Raw genomic sequence first — 20,437 nt, 5'->3', positions numbered from 1 at the left:
GCAATTGAGTTCAGTTCTCAATCTGTATTTCTATCTTCTTCTGCCACTTCTTCTACAGCCTGGTTAGGGACGTAGGTGCAATTTGTGTTGCACATGTGGACTTAGCCCTGTTTTATGAACTGATACCCTTCTTGTTGTCAAACCTATGTGGAGGGATGTTTTCTGTGGGGTCTGGTAGTAGGGTGTGAGATGGGTTTCTGTCAGAATTGTGGTAAGGAATGTAAATAATTTTAGAACTTCATTGCAATTCTATGGCAAATACAGCAGCGGAATTCATATCTCTATCTGTTGTATCCCTTCCATACTATTACCGTTATAAACAATTCAACTAACATTATGCACCATGAAGAGCCATCTCTCATACTGAATATTTAAAATTTGTTCTATTTAAGAAAAGAAAAAAACAATTTATCTAACTTTATTTGAGAAACAAAGTGTACACGATATGGAGTTTGTAGTTAGCCAAACTTACGGTTTTCCAACTGACGGTTTAAAATGTTTAGGCTTCTGAACTACATGATTATTTTCCAAATCACAAAAAAGTAGTATTTTTCTGGAAGATCACTTACTTTCCCTGAGCTCTTGTACTTCCACAGTAGGTGACACTACTAGCTCAGTTGCAGAGGTGAGGTTTGCCATGGGTGTCCCTTTATGTGGAACACTGTAAAAGACAATACCCTTTGTGCTGTGGCACATATTCTTCAATTCTGGATCATCACTTTTCCATGCTATCAACAAACAAATACATCACAAAATCAAATGAGCTTATTTAACAGCAGTTTCAATGCTGACTTCAATTTAAAATAAGCAGAAAGTAAATTGCCATGTTAATATAACAGATTTAATAGGAAGTTGTAGAGAGGAGTTAAGCAGCAGTCAGAAATAGTAGCATTCAGAAATGTTTTGAATGAATATTTCCCTCTTTCCTTCACACTGAACGAGACAGGTGTGGAGCCCCTCAATGAGATTTTTCTTTGGGGTGACTAAAGCATTTGTAAATGTGTGAGTATAGCCTGGATGGTCCTGATCCTCCCTCCCGCAGTTGTACCTGGAAAACATCACTGCAGTAAAACGCATGTTCCTAGAGCACCTGGAAAACCTCCAGGAAGTGTTCCAGAGATGACTAGGTGCTCACCTGGAGCTTGAATCCTGGAAAGCGCAAATTATTCCAGCAGGAGGTATACTACCAACTGTATGTCACACTGTGTCACTGGAGGGAGGAGTAGCCAGTGACCCGGAAATGCTAGGAGCCACTAGAAACTGGCTATGTCGAAAGACAAGCGGAAGCTGGGAGTTTCTTGACCTGTGCCTACTGCCTGTTTGCCAACATCTTGAAGCCACCCACATAGCTTACTGAAGAGAAGAGGATTTTCAGATGGACATCAGAGGTAGAGGCCACATTCGTTTACTCGAGGAATCCTTGTGCTCAGCACCGATCTTGGATTATCACAAGGCTGAAAGGAAGTTTGTTCACGACTCTGACACCATCATTGTGGGGTTTCAGGTGTTATGACAGATCCAAGATGAGCAGTTAATGAGTCAGGAGCGAGTCGGTCAAGAGTACATCAATGAAGGAGTCAGTTAGATGGTTTTGACAATGTAACGTTCAGCATAACGTGTCAGTTGAGTTCATGGGCTTAGTTTGGCGTGGAGTGAGCTCTCTGGGGATGACACTATATTGTAAGAGGTCTTGTTCGAGAGCATGAGTTTGATGTGCCAGAGGGCTGTGCGATCGGCCAAACAAACTGTGTGAAGTAAAATACTTGAACTTGAGTCCTCTTGTAAATAACCGTACTTAGAAGTTGTAATAAATTTAGTCAATAGAAAACGAGTAGGCATTTTAATTTTAACCTTTCTTTGGTCAAGGGGTGAGCAAAGCGCTTACCTGGCGCTCACCTTCTGATATTATTCTCTAAAATATGAAATTAAATTTAAGTTAATTTTTGAATTACTATGTAATGACTGCTAGGGTTTCAAAAGTTGAGTAACAGCACTGGTGTGGGGCACTGTCGACTTTGGTAGTAGCAAGACACTGTTTCTGTCAACAGTGCACCAAGAAAGAGCACTGCGCTCATACTTGACCTGCGTTGTTACTATAGTTTTACACTCAATTATTGTCTAGGATTTTATGTTTTACTATTCATTCTTGAGAAATTGGTGGTAAACGATGGCTCAAAATGCGAAGATTAGATAGTGGCTGTTCGAAGAGATGGATGATGATGTTCCCTAGGACATATGCCATGGGAATATTGATGAATCAGAGAATTCTGATGCAAAACAGCCTGCAAATAGTGATCAAGACAGTTCTTTGGAAAATTCTGGTGTTTCGCAGTAAACACCGATGCGCACAAAAATCCAGCCCTCAGTATGTTCGACTGACAATGTTGCATTATGGGATGTTCATCCACTTCCCCAAAGCAGTAGAAGATTTAAGAAAAACATAGTAATTCATCCACCTGGAGTGAAAAGAGGAGGACAAAATTCGAAGACAGCATATGAACCATGGTCTCTGATTTTTCCAAAAGTGATTGAAGAATACTGGATTACAGAAATGCTCGTTTGCATCATATGAGAGCTAATTATTCTTGTCACGGAGAGTAATTCAGTTCTGTTGGTACACGATGGAGCACTTTGATAAAGATGGTTAATTTTTACAATGGACATATTCAAATTATTATTATTATTTTTTTTATATTTTTTTTATTGTTGGACATGAAAGGACGCATGAACTTCGCAGCTACAAAATAGCTCAAGAAAGCGGGTTTATATTGTGAAGGCACTCACCGAAACGAGCTTGTATGGTTATTTTAAACCCCACTGCATGGTAGATGTGTTTGTTTACAACTGGAACAACAGAATATTTAGTGAAATATTGAAAAGTTTGCAGTGAAATAATCCTGTTGTGAGCAGCCATCTTGCCAAAGATCAAAATCACGTAGAAGGTACACTGCGGTAGATGAGACGATCGCTGTATAGTGTAAGCGCTCCCAGCCGCCTACTCACAACTTCATCTCCTTGACTCAAGACACGGCCAGCTAGACTCTCACATTGGCATGATGGCAGAAGCAGACATTCTGTGTGATACAGTGGAGCTCCCTAGTGTATCAAGGGAAAGTATCCACAATGGCCGAAATGGTAGGAGTATTGATCTAAATCTGATTGATGGTATCAGTCGGCAGATAATGGATAATCAATACAAAGAAGAGGTGCATCTTGAGACTGCAAGATCACTGTTAAAGAACATAATGGCTATTCCTCTCAAAAATCTCAAAACGGAAATAAAGAATGGCCTCATGAAGCTGGAAGAAGCTTTAGAGGCTGGAGCAGCATGCAGGATGTCGTGGAAGAAACCTGCAGAAGAACAAAAGCAGAGACCAATTGCCATGGAGAATAAGGAATTGTCCAACACATCACTAGTGACAAATGACTCGGAGGAGAAAGATCAAGGAAAATGGGAGACGTTTCTGTCAAAGAAGAAGAGAAAGAAGAAGAGCGAGGATAGGAAGCACGAAGATATTCCAACGAAACAGGCCAGTAATGATCCTGAAACTACAGTGCTTAGCGAAAGTGGGAAACGACCTCAATCTAAATCTAGGAGTCGTACAGAAGCCGTAATTATCAAACCGATGAACGGTAAGACTTTCGCTGATGTTTTGAAGGATATCAGGAACAGGGTGAAGCCGGAAGACAGTGGAGCAGGCATTCGATCCATCCGTAAAACAAGAGCTGGAGCTGTCCTTATTAAATTCAACAAAACAACTAAGATTGAAAATAGGGAGGTATTCAGTAATTCTCTGAGAGATGCCCTCGAACGTGATGGCGATGTAAAGGCGTTAATCCCCCGAACTACACTGGAGATTCGAGACATGGATGGCGTCACTACCGCCGCAGACGTGGAGGAAGCTGTAAGACGAGATTCTGGAAATCCCCATGGAGAACTTAAAATATCGGTCTCGAAACCAAACAGCTGGGGACAGAAACTTGCCATCTTTGAAACCAAAGACGAGGACGCTCAGAAATTACTGGAAGCAGGAAGAATTAAGATAGGATGGCTATACTGCAGAGTAAGAGCTAGAACCATGTTACCTCGCTGCTTCCAATGCCTATCATATGGTCATCTGGCAAAAAACTGCACAGGCCCCGACAGAAGTAAGCTCTGTTTTAAGTGTGGAGAATCTGGCCACAAGGCAGTAGACTGTAAAAAGAACAATCCACGATGTATGCTTTGTACAGACAAGGGTGTCAATGAAGCTAAACGAAATCACATTCCTGGATCGGTAGCATGTGCAATATTTCGTGAAGCTCTGGAGAAGGCAAAAAATCACAGTAAATGATGCGAATACTTCAAGCAAACATGCACAGGAGTCAAACAGCTAACGATCTTATGACACAGCTGATTTACGAGATGGAAGTAGACATCGTTATTATTAGCGAACCATATCAAGAGAGGGACCATCCAGGGTGGTTTGTGGATAACCTCGGAACAGCTGCAATTTGGATACCAGATCTAGGAAAAGTCCCAGTAACACAGCATGGATGCGATGACGGTTTTGTTTGGGTACAGACTGGGGGAATCACTATTGTAAGCTGTTATTTTACGCCAAATGAATCTGTTTCCAACTTTCAGATGAAATGGTCTTGAGGATGTAATACGCAGAATGGAAAAAAAAACTAGTGGTCGCTGGTGACGTAAATGCTCAAGCGTTGGAATGGGGCATGCCACAAACAGACTCCAGAGGACGTCATATAATGGAGATGGCAGCCAGAACGGGTTTGGTGGTCAACAACATTGGAAATGTGCCAACATTCCGACGGCCAGGATGCCAGGGAACAATACCGGATGTAACCGTTTCATCAGAGGATATTACGCCTAAGATTTCTGAATGGCAAGTGATTGAGAACTATACGGGGAGCGATCACCAATATATCATCTTTCGACTGCTCCAAGAATCTCCTCAAGAAAGAAACATCTTGCGCAGACCAGCACGGTGGAACGTAGCCGGTATTGACAAGGAAACGTTCATTGATGTAATACGGAATGGAATGGAGAACATAACTGAAAAATGTTCTACTTGTAGACGGAAAGAAGCAGCTGGTGTATGTGTTGAACTCACTATGCAGCTAATCCATCAAGCATGCAACGCCTCAATGCCCCGAAGGAGACCGCGAAATAGCAAGCGCGCAGCGTACTGGTGGACCGAAGAGATTGCTGAACTGACAAAGAATTGTCTGCGACTTCGACGCAGGGCTCAGAGGATGAGAGGCAGTCAAGAGAATACCTCAGTCACAGCGGAGTACAAGTCAGCGAAGTCAGCAATCAGAAAAAGTAAAGCCGATAAATGGTGGGCACTGGCTAAAGAAGTAGAAGATGATCCATGGGGACAAGGTTATAAGATTGTAATGAAGAAACTCGGGACATTTTCAACCCCGAGTGCGGATCCGCAAACAATTAAACAAATTGTGGATACACTATTCCCAGACCATCCAGAGAGGATTGACTGTGACGACGAAAAAGAAAAAGAACTGGATGATATACCCCTCTTCACTGAAGAAAAGCTGAATAGAGCTATTAGCTCTCTTAGAAACAAGAAAACTCCAGGACCAGATGGTATACCTACAGAAGTGTTAAAGATAATAGCAGAACTATGTCCAGAACTGTTGCTGAATATGTACAATCATTGCCTGCAAACGGGTGTTTTTAGTCCCCGATGGAAAATGGCTCGTTTGGTTCTGATCAGCAAAGGAAAACTTGGTCGTTATAGATCTTTATGTATGCTGGACACAGCCGGAAAAGGCCTGGAGAAACTTCTGCAGCCCAGAATCCTCTCAGTAGTTCAACTAGCAGGGGATCTATCTGTTCGCCAACATGGATTTCGGAGAGGACACTCGACGCTAGATGCAGTGTGGGAGGTGGTGAATACAGCAGAAAGGGCACAAATGGGCAACCATCATTCCCATAAATTGACACTTCTTGTGACCCTGGATGTGAAGAATGCCTTCAATTCAGCAAGATGGAGCGACATGTTGGTAGCTCTTGAGGAAACTTTCAAGCTATCACAATATCTTATGCGCATAATGAGAGATTACTTCAAAGATCGCACTCTGCTGTATGATACGGAAGATGGAGAAAAGACAAAACGCCTGACGGCTGGTGCAGCGCAGGGATCGATCCTTGGTCCAGATCTTTGGAACATAATGTATTATGGCTTGTTACGTTTGGAGATGCCAGAGGACACGAAGCTTGTGGGCTACGCTGATGATGTGGACGCCTTGATAGTAGCTCGTAATGTTGAAATGGCTCAAATCAAACTGAACCAGGTGATGCGGCGCATAAAAGAATGGATGATGAACCACAGTCTGACATTAGCCAAACACAAAATGGAGATAGTTCTTCTGACGAGGAAAAGGATCGAAACTCTTGTATCAATGACTGTTGGAGAGTTAGTAATTGAAACATCTGTGGGCACAAAATATCTAGGAGTGACACTTGACTCCAAGCTCACATTCTGGAATCATATTCAGAGAGCGACAGAAAAGGTAGTAAAATACATGACTGCACTTAGCAGACTAATGGGAAATATTAAAGGTCCGAAATCCAGCAAACGACGTCTTCTCATGTCGACGGTTCAGTCAGTGCTCTTATATGGCTCTGAAATCTGGGCTGAATCCTTGAGATTCGCTTGGTATCGGAGAAGGATAGCTGCCGTACAACGGAGAGCGGCTTTACGTATTGCATGCGCATACCGCACGCTCTCCGAACCTGCAATCCTCATGGTGGCAGCAATAGCCCCAATAGACCTACTTGCATTGGAGCGACATGAAATCTGGTGAACCCAAGGAGAGCTGGGAAAGAAATGTGCAAAGAAGCGTGCCTTCAGTTAACGGATGAGGCGATGGCAACTCAGATGGGGAAGTGACCCTCGAGGCAAATAGACCAAGCGACTGATACCACGCTTGGATATCTGGGTTGAAAGGGCCCATGGTGAAGTAAATTACTACCTCACGCAGCTTCTAACAGGATATTTCCGGAAATTCCTGCATAAAGTGGGCAGAGCAAATGATGCAGCATGCATATGCTGTGATGACATTGACGACGTATTTCACACCTTTTTTGTATGCGGCCATTGGACGATTCAGAGAAGATGTGTGGAAACTGAACTAGGAGAATTGACAGCAGATAATATTATTTCGGTGATGCTGCAAAACCAGGAATCCTGGAATCACGTGGCAGTGTACGTGGAGAATGTCCTTCGTCAGAAGAAGAAGGATTTGGAAGCATACGAACGTTCGTAAAGGAGAAATGAAGAAAGAAGACATCTGAAAGACAAAGCACGATATCACCCTGAAGTAATGCGAGAGCAGTTCCGGGGTGATGATACACATCGTGGGAAAAGGGCGTGTGGTTTTTAGTGGGTAAGAATCCCACACACTTGTGGAGTGCGGACCCTTCACAAGTGTCTTTTGAAGATTTTCCACAATCCCTCGTAAAAAAAAAAAAAAAAAAAAAAAAAAAAAAAAAAAAAAAAAAAAAATTATTATTATTATTATTATTATTATTATTATTATTATTATTATTATTATTATTATTATTATTATTATACCCTACTACCTGAATGCAGCTTAACTTTTACTGCTATATTTAAGTGTGTAAGGCATTTCCTCAATCCACCACCTGAAGGCAGCTTACTATGAAGCTCATTGATTTTATTCAACAAGGCAGGTAGAGATTTGGCAGGGAGTGATAAGCATTATATTTTGTTACTAACATTTTCAGTAATCAGCAGGGGGGATGTTCATTTGAAGTACTTCCAGGAAACAAGGCGTTTTGTTTTGTCACGGAGAGTAATTCAGTTCTGTTGGTACATGATGGAGCACTTTGATAAAAATAGTTAATTTTTACAATGGACACATTCAAGACGTTAAAACTGTTGTTGACATTTCCCCTTGTGAGTTATCTGTAGACTATTGATGAGGGATACGCAAAATACCTTGCAGAATCCTAAAACTGCATGTGATGTTGAGTACATCAAATACAACTTTGACTGGATTCCTGAAAACGTTAAAAAGTTGGACATCATCTGAGACATGCAAAATAAATTGAATGCTGTTCATGGGTCAGTAGGTGAAAAGTCATGGCAAAATTACAGTCTGTTCTTGAAATAAATCCTGGTTTGTAATATGAGTAGCTAGCTCTTTTCAGTTTCAATTCAGTTAATTTATAACTGTTAGGTTCTTCAGTCTGCTTAAACTAATTCTGAATAAATACATTTATAAACCACCTGAAAAAAAAACATATGGTAACAAAATTATACCTGAAAAAGAAACAACTTAATTAAAATAGAATGACATGTTTTGTATTATTTCTCAATATATTTGAGTGTGATCTGATAGAATCTGATGATGTTCTTTCAAGAATGAAACGTGTCATTCTATTTTAATTAAGTTTTTTTGTTTTTCAGGTATCATTTTGTAACTATATGTTTTTTCCACATAGTTTATAAATTTATTTATTCAAAATTAGTTCTGCCAGACTGAAGAACCTAACATTTTTGTGTGTGTATAGATCCTATAGTGAGAGTTGATAGTGTGCACATCATTATTATGGCTCCTAGAGTGGAGATATCTATACAGTACAAAACAGCGCTGAAATTGTAGCTCTCAGACAAGCAGGTTTATCAATTCACCAAATTGCAAAACAATACAGCGTGCCTATAGGGGGAGTGCAATACATCCTTCACCACCAGATGACAAGAGGTAGCAATAAGGACAGACCATGACCAGGACAATCTCGTGAAACATCTAGAAGTGATGATAAATTCACCAGAATTACCAGTAAGAGAAATCGGTTGGAAACAACTCCACAAATTCGTGCAGAATTGGTAGAACTGAACAAGAAACAAATATTTGTTGCAACAGTAAATATGAGACTAACTGAAGCCAGCTTGAAAGGATGTGTGGCAGCCAAGGAAACCCCCTTCTGAAGCCCATAATTAAAGAGAAGAGACTCGAATGGACTAGAAAACATCATAATTGGATACATGAAGAATGGCTATTTGCTTTACATCGCACCGGCACAGATAGGTCTTATGGCGACGATAGGATAGGAAATGCTTAGGAATGGGAAGGAAGCGGCCGTGGCCTTAATTAAGGTACAGCTCCAGCATTTGCCTGGCGTGAAAATGGGAAACCACGGAAAACCATCTTCAGGGCCACCGACAGTGGAGTTCGAACCCACTATCTCGCAAATGCAAGCTCACAGTGCGCGCCCCTAACCGTACAGCCAACTTGCCCGGTCATGAAGAACAGAAGAAAGTGTTAATCACAGATGAATTGAATTTCGAGATTTTTGGAACAAGGAGGAGGATATATGTTTGCTGATGTGAAGGAGAAAAGGTGGCCCAGCAGTGCGGTCTACCTACAGTTAAACATGGTGAGGTTTCTATTACGGTTTGGGGGTGTTTTGTAGGAGATAGAGTTGGAGACATTATGAAAAATAGAAGTAAGGATCAGAAGCACTACCACCGCGTACTTCACTATCATACAATACTATGTGGATTGCGCTTAATAGGGAAATGGTTCACCTTGCAACAAGATAATGACCCAAAACATCGGTCAGAGTTCTGTAAGAAGTACATTGCTTTTTTTTTTTTTTTTTTTTTTTTTGCTAGTGGCTTCACATCGCACTGACACAGATCGGTCTTATGGTGACGATGGGAGAGGAAAGCCCTGGGAGTTGGAAGGAAGCGGCCTTGGCCTTAATTAAGGTACAGCTCCAGCATTTGCCTGGTGTAAAAATGGGAAACAACGGAAAACCATCTTCAGGGCTGCCGACAGTGGGATTCGAACCCACTATCCGGATGCAAGCTCACAGCCACACGCTCCTAACCGCACGGCCAACTCGCCCGGTTACATTGCATTAACGGAAAAACAGAAAGTACTGAAAGATATGGTCTGACCGTCCCAAAGCCTGGATTGTAATCCGATTTAAATGGTCTGGGATGAAGTGGACAGACATATCAGGGAAGTTCATGTATCCAGCAAGGAACATCTATGGAACGTTTGTTATGGATGTGTGGAATCATATAGACTCAAAATCCAAGGGAGGATAAATTGATGAAAGTAAAATATAATTATTCTGTTTGTATTATATGTTTAAGTTTATATAATTATATGTTTGGAGAAAATAATTTGGTTTTTATGTTCATATCTGAAATAACAGATAACAGTCAGGGTGTATTGAAATTAGTGAGTGATAGGGTATTGGATGGAAATTTGGATGGAGAAATTGATTTAAGAATACAGCAGTCTGCAAGTTTCTACCAGTGTGTGAAAGACATTGTATGGAACAAAGATGCGCCAATGAAGTGCAAGAAGGTTTTATACTCGTCCTATTATAAACCTATACTGACCTATTCTTCAGCAGCCTGGACGTTAACTAAGCGGAACCAAAGTAAGATACAAGCAGCTGAAATGAGGTTCTCAAGGAACATACAGGGAAAGACAAGACGAGATAGGATACGAAATGAGGAAATAAGGAGAAGCGTGGGAGTATGTAAAATTCAAGAAGAGATTGATATAGCAAAGCTAAAATGGTCTGAACACATGATGAGAATGCCAGGAGAGAGAATACCAAAGAGAACATTCATGGTTACAGAGACTGGAAAGAGGCCTAGGGGACGTCATAGAATGAGATGGAGGAGCTCTGTTGTGGACTATATTGCAGAGGAGTCGATAGCAATAAAGTACTGTACTAGAAGAGGGATGGTGTGGAAAGATCGAGTAAGGTGGAGGGCTTTGGTACACTACCCTACAAAAAAAAAAAAAGACAAAGACACCTCCGTACAGGCCATGAAGGCCCTTGGAGGAGCGGAAGGTAAAGGCTTCCACCATTGTTAACCGCGGCACGTGATGGGGTAGAGTGATTAGCTCTTCACCTGGCCGCCTTTGCCCCCAGGAATTAACGTGGTACTCATTTTTGGTGTACACTACCCTACACAGAGATAATATGGAAAAGGGAATGGATGAAGAAGAAAGAAGAAGAAAGGTATTATATATTGAAAAAATCTAGCTTACTCCAGTTTGTTCATTGTTAACCAAATCCTCAACAGAGAGTCATGAGAAACTCCGAAAGACACGCTCCCAAACATACTCAATTATTCAAGCATGCAACAGTGACTTCTTATGATGCTCAGCAATCATTTTCAGTGTACAAGATCGCCCCTCCTGATAACATAGAGAAATACCTTGTAACATACACCTTGACTGAGTTGTGCACCACAATCTAATGTAAAATAATGATTTATATTGTAAATTTGTTTGACATTAACCTACTTTTTTGCCTTTCAATATTTATTAAAAGCAGTTCTGAAATGATCTTGTAATTTTGATAACATTATGGTACATATTTTGAGTCTTTCATTACATACTTCACAGTCTAATACAGTGGAGCCTTCATTCTCCGTTTCTGGGGAGACCACAAAAAGAAAACTTACAATACAGGAAAACTGAAAATCGGGGAACAAATTAAAAGCATTAACAATTTGGCTAAACATCACAAAAATGAAATATGTATAATTATAATCTCCCAAACCAAACCAAACCAAACCAAACCAAACCAAACCAAACCAAACCAAACCAAACCAAAACCAAAACCAAAACCAAAACCAAACCAAACCAAACCAAACCAAAACCAAAACCAAAACCAAAACCAAAACCAAACCAAACCAAACCAAACCAAACCAAACCAAACCAAACCACAGCCCTAATGAGCCTTCGCCTACCAAGCGACCGCTGCTCAGCCCGAAGGCCTGCAGGTTACAAGGTGATGCTTGGTCAGTGTAATGAATCCTCTCGGCCATTATTCCTGGCTCTCTAGACCAGGGTCGCCATCTCACCATTACATAGTTCCTCAATTAATGGTAATCGCATAGGCTGAGTGGAACTGCAACCAACCCTCAGATCTAGGTAAAAATACCCAACCTCGCCGGGAATCAAACCCGGAGTCTCTGGTTGAGAGGCAGGCTAGCTAGATTGCGGGGCCGGTTTCAAATATTAATTATATGATTTAAAAATCAACAATACTTTTTTATTATTAAAAATAAAACAAACATTTTACATTTCTATTTTCAGGAATATTACTACTAGCCATTAACATTTTTTCACTTAAAAACTCTTTTACCATATTGAAATGAAACACTTTGAGGTAGTCTAATTCCGGTATTGAAAAAAATGTCCTTTTGTAATGTAACTGGTTTTGAAATTAAACGTCGCGTGGGCCTACCCATTCCTTTCACCTCAGATTTTTTCGGCAGTCCGTTGCGGAAACAGCCTAGCCATTAAAGACTGCACCGAATTCATGATCTGGCAAAATACCACTAACTGATAAAAACGCACAATAATAAAACACACACATGCTAACACAAATGTTTACACAATGAAATCAATAAGCTACTTAGCTTGTACACACATAACAAAGCTCACGACTATACTGAAAGAAATGGCGGTTTTTATTTTCAAATTTAGACCCATTAGTTATATATCCAGCCACGGCCGACTTGATGCATCGCTCTAGCTAGCTCCTTTCGGAGCGAGGGATCAAACCGGCCGTGATCCAGCAGATAAACTTCCATCCAGTATTGCTAGATGACATTCCTGTTCTATAACAGAATCTCACATTGAGCAGCAACGGTCTCTAGCGACTTTGCTAGTAGTTGGTTACGTAGGAGCACGGCCGACTGGATCCCTAGCTGCGCTCCACTAGAGCGATGCATCAAGTCGGCCGTGGTAGGAGCAGCCAGGTTGATAAACCTCCATTTAAGCAATGTATAAGAAGTCACGCCTATCTTTTCCTCTCCCCACGCACCCCTCTGGCAGCCTAAAATCACACTTCTAGCAGCCCCGCGCACCCCTCTAGCTGCCCAGGTTTCATCCTACCTCAGGTTGACTTCCCGCTGCAAACTTTTCTGCTCCTGCAGTGAACATCTTAGAGTACCGGCTTGTAAAGTACCCTGTAGTCAATATTTGCTCTTTCAAGCTCTTGAAAGGATTGTCTTGTTGAATGAAAATACAGTAGTTGAGTAATCCAAATTATAAAACTTTACCTAAAATAAACATAAAAATTTATTGGGGGTAGTGCAAACCTGCAACCTTATGGACAAACCGCCCCTGGTGTCTGGAGAAGGGATTTGCACGCGTGAACCACAGTGGAGAGCTGGGCTGCTTCAGCACACCATGAGTGAGCATGAGGTGCACACATCTGTTGCACAACGCATCATTATCAAATTTCTCGCAAAAGAGGGCACCAAACCTTCCATTTGCACTGGGGCCCATAAAAGTATCAGAGGATTATTTGCAGATCACACACACTCTTTGTAAAACGAATGTCAGCTGAGGCCTTACATTTTGGGACAGTGGATTATTAAACATTGTTTGCTGGTCACTCTCTACGACCATGAATTTTTTGGAGGTTAAACTCGGCCATGTGCGAGAGGATTACTTTGACCTGGTTGAGGAGACTAGGAATCCACCTTTCTTTTTTCTTTTTTTTTAATAATGTTATTTGTTTTACGCCCCACTAACTACTCTTTTACGGTTTTCGGAGACGCCGAGGTGCCGGAATTTAGTCCCACAGGAGTTCTTTTAAGTGCCAGTAAATCTACCGACACGAGGCTGACGTATTTGAGCACCTTCAAATACCACCGGACTGAGCCAGGATCGAACCTGCCATGTTGGGGTCAGAAGGCCAGCGCCTCAACCGTCTGAGCCACTCAGCCCGGCCACCTGGCAGACAATTTTCTGAAATGGAGTTCATCTCTGATGATGGTTTGAACACTTTCGTAACTTATTCCTACTACTCAAACAATTTGCTAAATTTTTATTTGCCGATCTTCACCAATAATGTCACGAATTGCAACAATGTTGTCTGCAGTGATGCTTTTCCACGATCTCTTTCATGAGGTTCATTTTCCCCAGCTTCTCTTCCTGCCACAAATTTTTTAGCCTACTCATACCCTCGAGTCTGCGAAAGTGTTTCTTCCCCAAATTGAGCGCAGAGATGTCTCAAAGTTTTAAGAAGTTTTCTGCTTAAGAAGTTTTTTTTTTTTTGTGGTCCCTTGAAAAACTTCTTAACAGAGTTTCACTGGTACCCTTTTCTCATTTTCTTTTTTTCCTTTCCCCTCCCACTTTACTTCACTTAATCTCATCACTGCTACGTTCACTTTCTCCACAAAATCAATGATATCTTCAGTTTTCCCCATCAGGGTCATCACATTGAAAATCTCCACCTTCATGGTGTTCGTTACTGGTCGCCCACGTTTCACAGTTCCCCAGCCCCATGACAACTGCATGTCTGGTTTTGTCGTATCATCATAAGTAGAGGCTTATTATTACAATGGGGTTGTTATTCCCAAAGGGACTTTAGAGTTACTGCCAGTGATTCTTCAAGCTGATCCTAACACGGAGAACAGACACCTTCTGTAGCTGGTCCACTGGAGGACAGACGCTACAGCTAATGGGTTGACACATCCGTCATCTCTGCCATGCCGAAAACACCTTCTCTGCCTTTGGTGCTGTTGAAGTTTTCACCAGTTATCCTGAGATGGAAATCATACCCTCTGGGTCAGTGTACCCTAAGATTCGCATAGGTAAGAGCATCACTCCCTGAAATAGGGTTGCCTCTAAGGAGGATGAACAGTTTATCAGACTCCTCTCCACTTTTAAATACTAATGAACAACAGCTCACTAATCTGCAGTCCCTCAGTACAACACACTTTTAGCCAACAACAATAGCTAGCAGTAATGAAACATGAACAGTTTGTCAGTTAGACTCCATTTTTAAATACTAATGAACAATAGTTAACTAACACATCTGAGTTAAAAGAATAAAACAAAACTGGTAATATACAAAGACATTTAAAAGATCATCCACTGAAAACTGAAAATGAAAATGAAAACCTACAACCTGTTTTCCAGTCACTGACCAGGTCAGGGATGTAATGAATGAAGCATATATAGGCTGTTAGTACGATGGGGTCGCCACTCCCAAAGTGATATATTAATGACTGATAGATGCTATGAAATGAGAATGGAGAGGGTTGCCGGAATGAAAGATAACAGGGAAAACCGGAGTACCCGGAGAAAAACCTGTCCCGCCTCCACTTTGTCCAGCACAAATCTCACGTGGAGTGACCGGGATTTGAACCACGGTATCCAGCGGTGAGAGGCCGACGCGCTGCCGTCTGAGCCACGGAGGCTCCACTGAAAACTATGAACGCTAAAATAATACTGTTTGGATATACAGTGAAACCTCGTTAGTGCGTTCCTCATTAACATGTTTTCCCGCTTAGCACATCGTAAATTCAAAGTCCCGATTCTCATCGTATTAAATCTATATAAAAATATCTCACTTATTGCGTCACGAATGTTCGCTATTACCTCTTAGTATGATCACATTTTTCCTAGCCCTGAAAATATTATTTGTCATCCCTCGTGTAAGAAATGTGATTTCCACCTCGGGTAAGAGCCATCACCAAGTTGTGTGATTACAGGAAAAGTCCTTCAATTTCTGAACTTCACAGGATAAGTTGCACCTTCGAGGAGCAAGCCGTTAGTCTCAGGAATGTTCAGTTTTGCTTGCCGGTTAGCAATGACATTGCCGAATAACACAGTGAGCCTATTTGTGCTTGTATTTCACATTCCATTCAGTTGTTAGAAATTTTTTTGTGTTGAGTGGTACAGTATGGTGTAGCGAATACAGTAGAAGTCCGCTATAGCGAGTACGGCATATAACGAGAATCCTGTTATAACGATAATTTTTGTCCGTCCCTTCAAAATTCCTATATTTAACTGTGTATTATCCATCGGTTACAGTGAAAGCCCTATCACTGACGCATCCGTTATTATGAGCGATTATGCACGCTTTATTTTTCTGTTGCCGATCTTTATGCACCCAGTCATTATACTGCGTGCGATCGATCATCTTCGATATAGTTTTCTTGCTATGTCCACCAGCGAGCTCTCTCATCAACATTCAAAGCCATTCGATTAAACCGCCGACTGCTCTTCTGCAAGGAAAATGAAAATGAAAGAGGAGAACATGTTTTCGTAATAAATGCGTAAATAACATGTTCGATAACCATTGTTAACTTGTTAAAGATAAACGCTGAATAAATGATTGCTTAATTTTAATGCTAAATACCGCAACAGAGTAAGAATGGGATAGGCCTACACCTCAAGATATGGCAGAGTGCGTCATTGATTACGAGGTTAGTTTATATTTTCTCTTGTCCGTTAAATTACGGAAAGGCTATTATCATGTAAATTTATAGCAAGAAGGTTATAATTTCTCTACTGGCGCTTGAAGTATGTTTTCATCATACATATAGTTGAGTTAAGTTAGGATAGATGACGCTATCTGAATAACAAAAATGAAACGTTTGCCACAAAATGCGATCAATCATCTTCGCTACGGTATAGTTTTCACGCTATGTGCATTTGCAAGCTCTCTTGTCGACATTCAAAGGCGATGTTGGAGTCGATTAGTAATACCCGTCAACTACTGTTCTCTAAAGAAAATTCGAAATTAAAGAGGATAACACGTTTTCGTAATAAATGCGTGAATAACGTGGCCGATAGCAGTTGTTAACTCGTTAAAAATAAAAGCTGAAGTAAACGATCTCTTAATTTTAATGGTACGGTATACCATGTACTGAAATTAAGAATGTGATACACCTCAAGTTATGGCAGAGTACATCACTGATTTCGGAGGATAGTTTATATTTTCTCGCGTCGAGTTAAATTTCGGAAAGCTATTCCCATGTCAATTTTTAGCGAGTAGGTTATCATTTCTCTACATGCGTTTCAAATAGGTTTTCATGATACATACACGCTTAGGTTAGGTGATGCCGTTTGAAGCAGAAAACTAAGATGTTTGCCACAGAAGCCTCTGGAGTGATACTGTATTTCTACGAATCCAAGACGTTTTTTTCTCAGAATCTCATGTGAAAAATCAAGGGTCATTTTGCATTCGCGGCCTGATAGTAATGAACACCACTAGCAACTACCACAGTAACCACGCTGTTTCTTTTCACCCCTGCGCGCATGCACAAAAAACTCGTTGACAATAAACGACCGCCTCTTTATCATACACAGCTAGCCGCGGCGACCGGTTGTACAGTGCCAATATGTAACGTCACTGGATCTCGGGAAATAGTGAAGAGAGAATGACATTCTATTATCCTCAAATCTGCAGAATGGCATCAAAACATGCCAGCCTTTGAATTCTTAGAAAGGCCACGGCTACTCAGTAACAGAGTTATAACGCGTCTTCTGTACCTGTACCTGACGCTTAGTTTTATAGACAGCAGAAATATTTTTGTGACAGATAGTCGTTCTGTAAAGATACGGTACGTGGATCAGGTATTGTCGGTAAATTTTCAACGGGTTCTCGTCGATGTTATGATGTCAATTTTAAGTTAATGGCTATTAAACACTCGGAAATGTATAATAATTGTGCAGCTGCAAGAAAATACGGCATAGGCCTAACTAAAGCCAATTATTCGGCGTTACCGTGAAGACAAAGATAACTTAAAAATGCGTACTGCACAAAAAATGCATTCAGTGGCCCGCAACAAGGATGCTTTAAAGAATAACATATAAGTAATAATAATAACAACGTAAACGTTTCCACCTTTTCAATACTAAAATATATTCACAAAATTATAAATTACACGGTACTAGTTTCGACCCATCTAGGGGTCATCATCAGCCGTATTGGAGCAAAGATCACTTTTGGCGAAATCCTAAGAAAATGTTATTTTAAAGAATAACAAGTGAAATGAGATATTATGGTAATAGTTAATAATACAAGGAATATAGATATTAAGAGGTTTTTAACAAAGAATAAAGTATAAATGGGGTGTTGTAAAAATTATAATCATGGAAATCAGTAAGTTCTTGTGTTGAAATGACATATATAAAATTATATATGGCTTAGGAAGAGGGCTTAAGGTGGGGCTGAAGGGTGTGGGAGAAAGTGTAATTGTCTTGGAAAAGTACCTTTGATTAAATTTAGACAATTACACTTTCTTCCGCACCCTTAAGCCCTATTCCTAAGCCATATATAATTTTATATATGTCATTTCAACACAAGAACTTACTGATTTCCATGATTATAATTTTTACAACACCCCATTTATACTTTATTCTTTGTTAAAAACCTCTTAATATCTATATTCCTTGTATTATTAACTATTACCATAATATCTCATTTCACTTGTTATTCTTTAAAATAACATTTTCTTAGGATTTCGCCAAAAGTGATCTTTGCTCCAATACGGCTGATGATGACCCCTAGATGGGTCGAAACTAGTACCGTGTAATTTATAATTTTGTGAATATATTTTAGTATTGAAAAGGTGGAAACGTTTACGTTGTTATTATTATTATTACTTATATGTTATTCTCAGTTCAATACGGACCAAAAACATGAAATTCATAACCATTAATGCTTTAAAGAAGTCAAAGATGAAATTGTGAGGTATGTGCACAAAAATACAAGGGCGGAATTGCCATGCCGCGGCGCAATAAACTTGTTCGTTGACTTTTAAAGTCTGCAATTAAGATCTATACATCGCCAGCCGCTGAAGTTGGCCGAATCCGGCAAGCAAGATATGTGTGTAGCGGCAGCCAGTTATATCTGACACTGAGTGAAAGTAACATTTTTATAGTAAGCAAGAATATTTTTCTGATGGATTGTCGTATTGTAGAGACGCGTAGAATGTGTATTGCTGGCAAATTATCAACAAGTTCCCTTCGATATTATGATGCCAATGTTAAGTTAATGGTTATTAAACCCGCTAAAATAAAGCATAATTGTACAGCTGCAAAAAATACGGCATAACTAAAGCCAATGTTTGGCATCTACAAATAGTCTAAAAATGTATACTGTAAGAAAGACATTCATATGATTTTACAAAGCACTTTTTAAGCATGATTAAAAATTTTTGAAGGAAAATGTGGGGGTCGTCTTGGATTCGGAGAAATACGGTAATATATTTTTTCCAGAATGAAATTAAACACAAACTTTCACATAGTATCGGATTTCGATAAAAACAAACAAGTAAGCCATAGGGTGGATATCATCCGCAAAAATGCAAGTTTTGAACACACTGAGTGCCATTTTATACTGATTTTAATGTGTATGGGGGTTTTCCTGACTTTAAAAACAAATCGGATATAACGACAATCCGCTATAGCGAGTAAATTTTTCGCCGTTATGAATTCTCGCTATAACGGACTTCTACTGTATTTGTCGAGTGGTATGGTAGCTTATATCTGGATTAGGAACATAATCGTGTAAAATTGACTAGTGTGGTGCATATTTGTCTTGTGATAACCTAGTTATGGATACTGAAAAAGTCGTGAAATTCCTTACTAATGAAGGCAAAATTAAAATCTGCCAGAAAGTGGAATGGCGTCCACATCTTAAAGTGTGCAGGGGTCGCGAATGTTGAGCTCGCACCTTTGAGTTTCGACTCGATCACTCGAGTTGGTTGAAGTTTATTCAAAATGGTGGCCAAAGTCATTCCTCCTGGTCGCACATGGTCGAGTGTAACCTCCAATTCATTGTCTAAGAGTGTTAACAGAAAATAATGTTTAATAACCCACTGCTCCGAAATAGAAAGCTTCTACTAACATTTATTCTAGAAAGAGTGCGATCTGCAATAAAACTCTGATATTTTTATTGGCCTCTGTGCACATGTTTTCATATTTGTTGTTTGGTGTTTTTCACACCTTTCAGTGCACCTGTTATTTTATAAGCCCCAGCAGAAAAGGTTTTTATATTTTTCTCGCATGTTTTTCACACTTTTTAACCCCTTGGCTTACCTAACTGTCAAATCGACGGGTTGCGCTACCTTGGAGTCGACTTACGTAATCACCGAATCGATGGAGCAATTCAGTGCCCTGTGTTATCGACGAAACAGTGAAGTAATTGATTATTAATTCAACAGATGGCATTAAAATGCTTCTTTATATTACAAGGAAGTCGCTTATCACTGTATTTACATTATCTTTTGGTGAATAACCACTGTATTTGAAGATATCTGAACAGCTGTTGTCGCGATTATTCAGCCAGTAGAGATGAGCGTGCGAAGCTATAAACGAGTGGGAAGTTGTGGATATCTTCCTAGATAGTGATTGTGATGAAGATCATGATATACCTGAAAGTTCTTCTATTGAATGTAGTGTTGAAGACACCTTATGCATGCTTAGTGAAGTTAGTGATAATGATACGAGTGATGAAGCATACGTAAATATTGTGACTGTTGTTCCTGCACACTGTAACAAAAAACAGAAAGTAGAAGAGTGGAAGTGGAAATCTACGTGTCTATTACAAGATATTCCTATAAAAGTGCAATTCCTGGGGTAAGTCCTATTT

General features: G+C 40.2%; 1 protein-coding gene across 3 annotated transcripts in view; it reads right to left on the bottom strand.

The window, feature by feature from the left end:
• LOC136878911 (protein SERAC1) overlaps positions 1-20,437 on the bottom strand; it is a 115,301-nt gene that overhangs the window by 9,215 nt on the left and 85,649 nt on the right. For all 3 annotated transcript variants that reach the window (XM_067152512.2, XM_067152514.2, XM_067152515.2), the window contains one exon: positions 570-728. In XM_067152512.2, coding sequence (XP_067008613.2) covers positions 570-728 — 159 coding nt within the window. The remainder of the gene's footprint in view (positions 1-569; positions 729-20,437) is intronic.

This window comes from Anabrus simplex, chromosome 8 (genome assembly GCF_040414725.1).
Source record: "Anabrus simplex isolate iqAnaSimp1 chromosome 8, ASM4041472v1, whole genome shotgun sequence".
NCBI lineage: Eukaryota > Metazoa > Arthropoda > Insecta > Orthoptera > Tettigoniidae > Anabrus > Anabrus simplex.
This window is presented reverse-complemented; position numbering and strand designations above follow the sequence as displayed.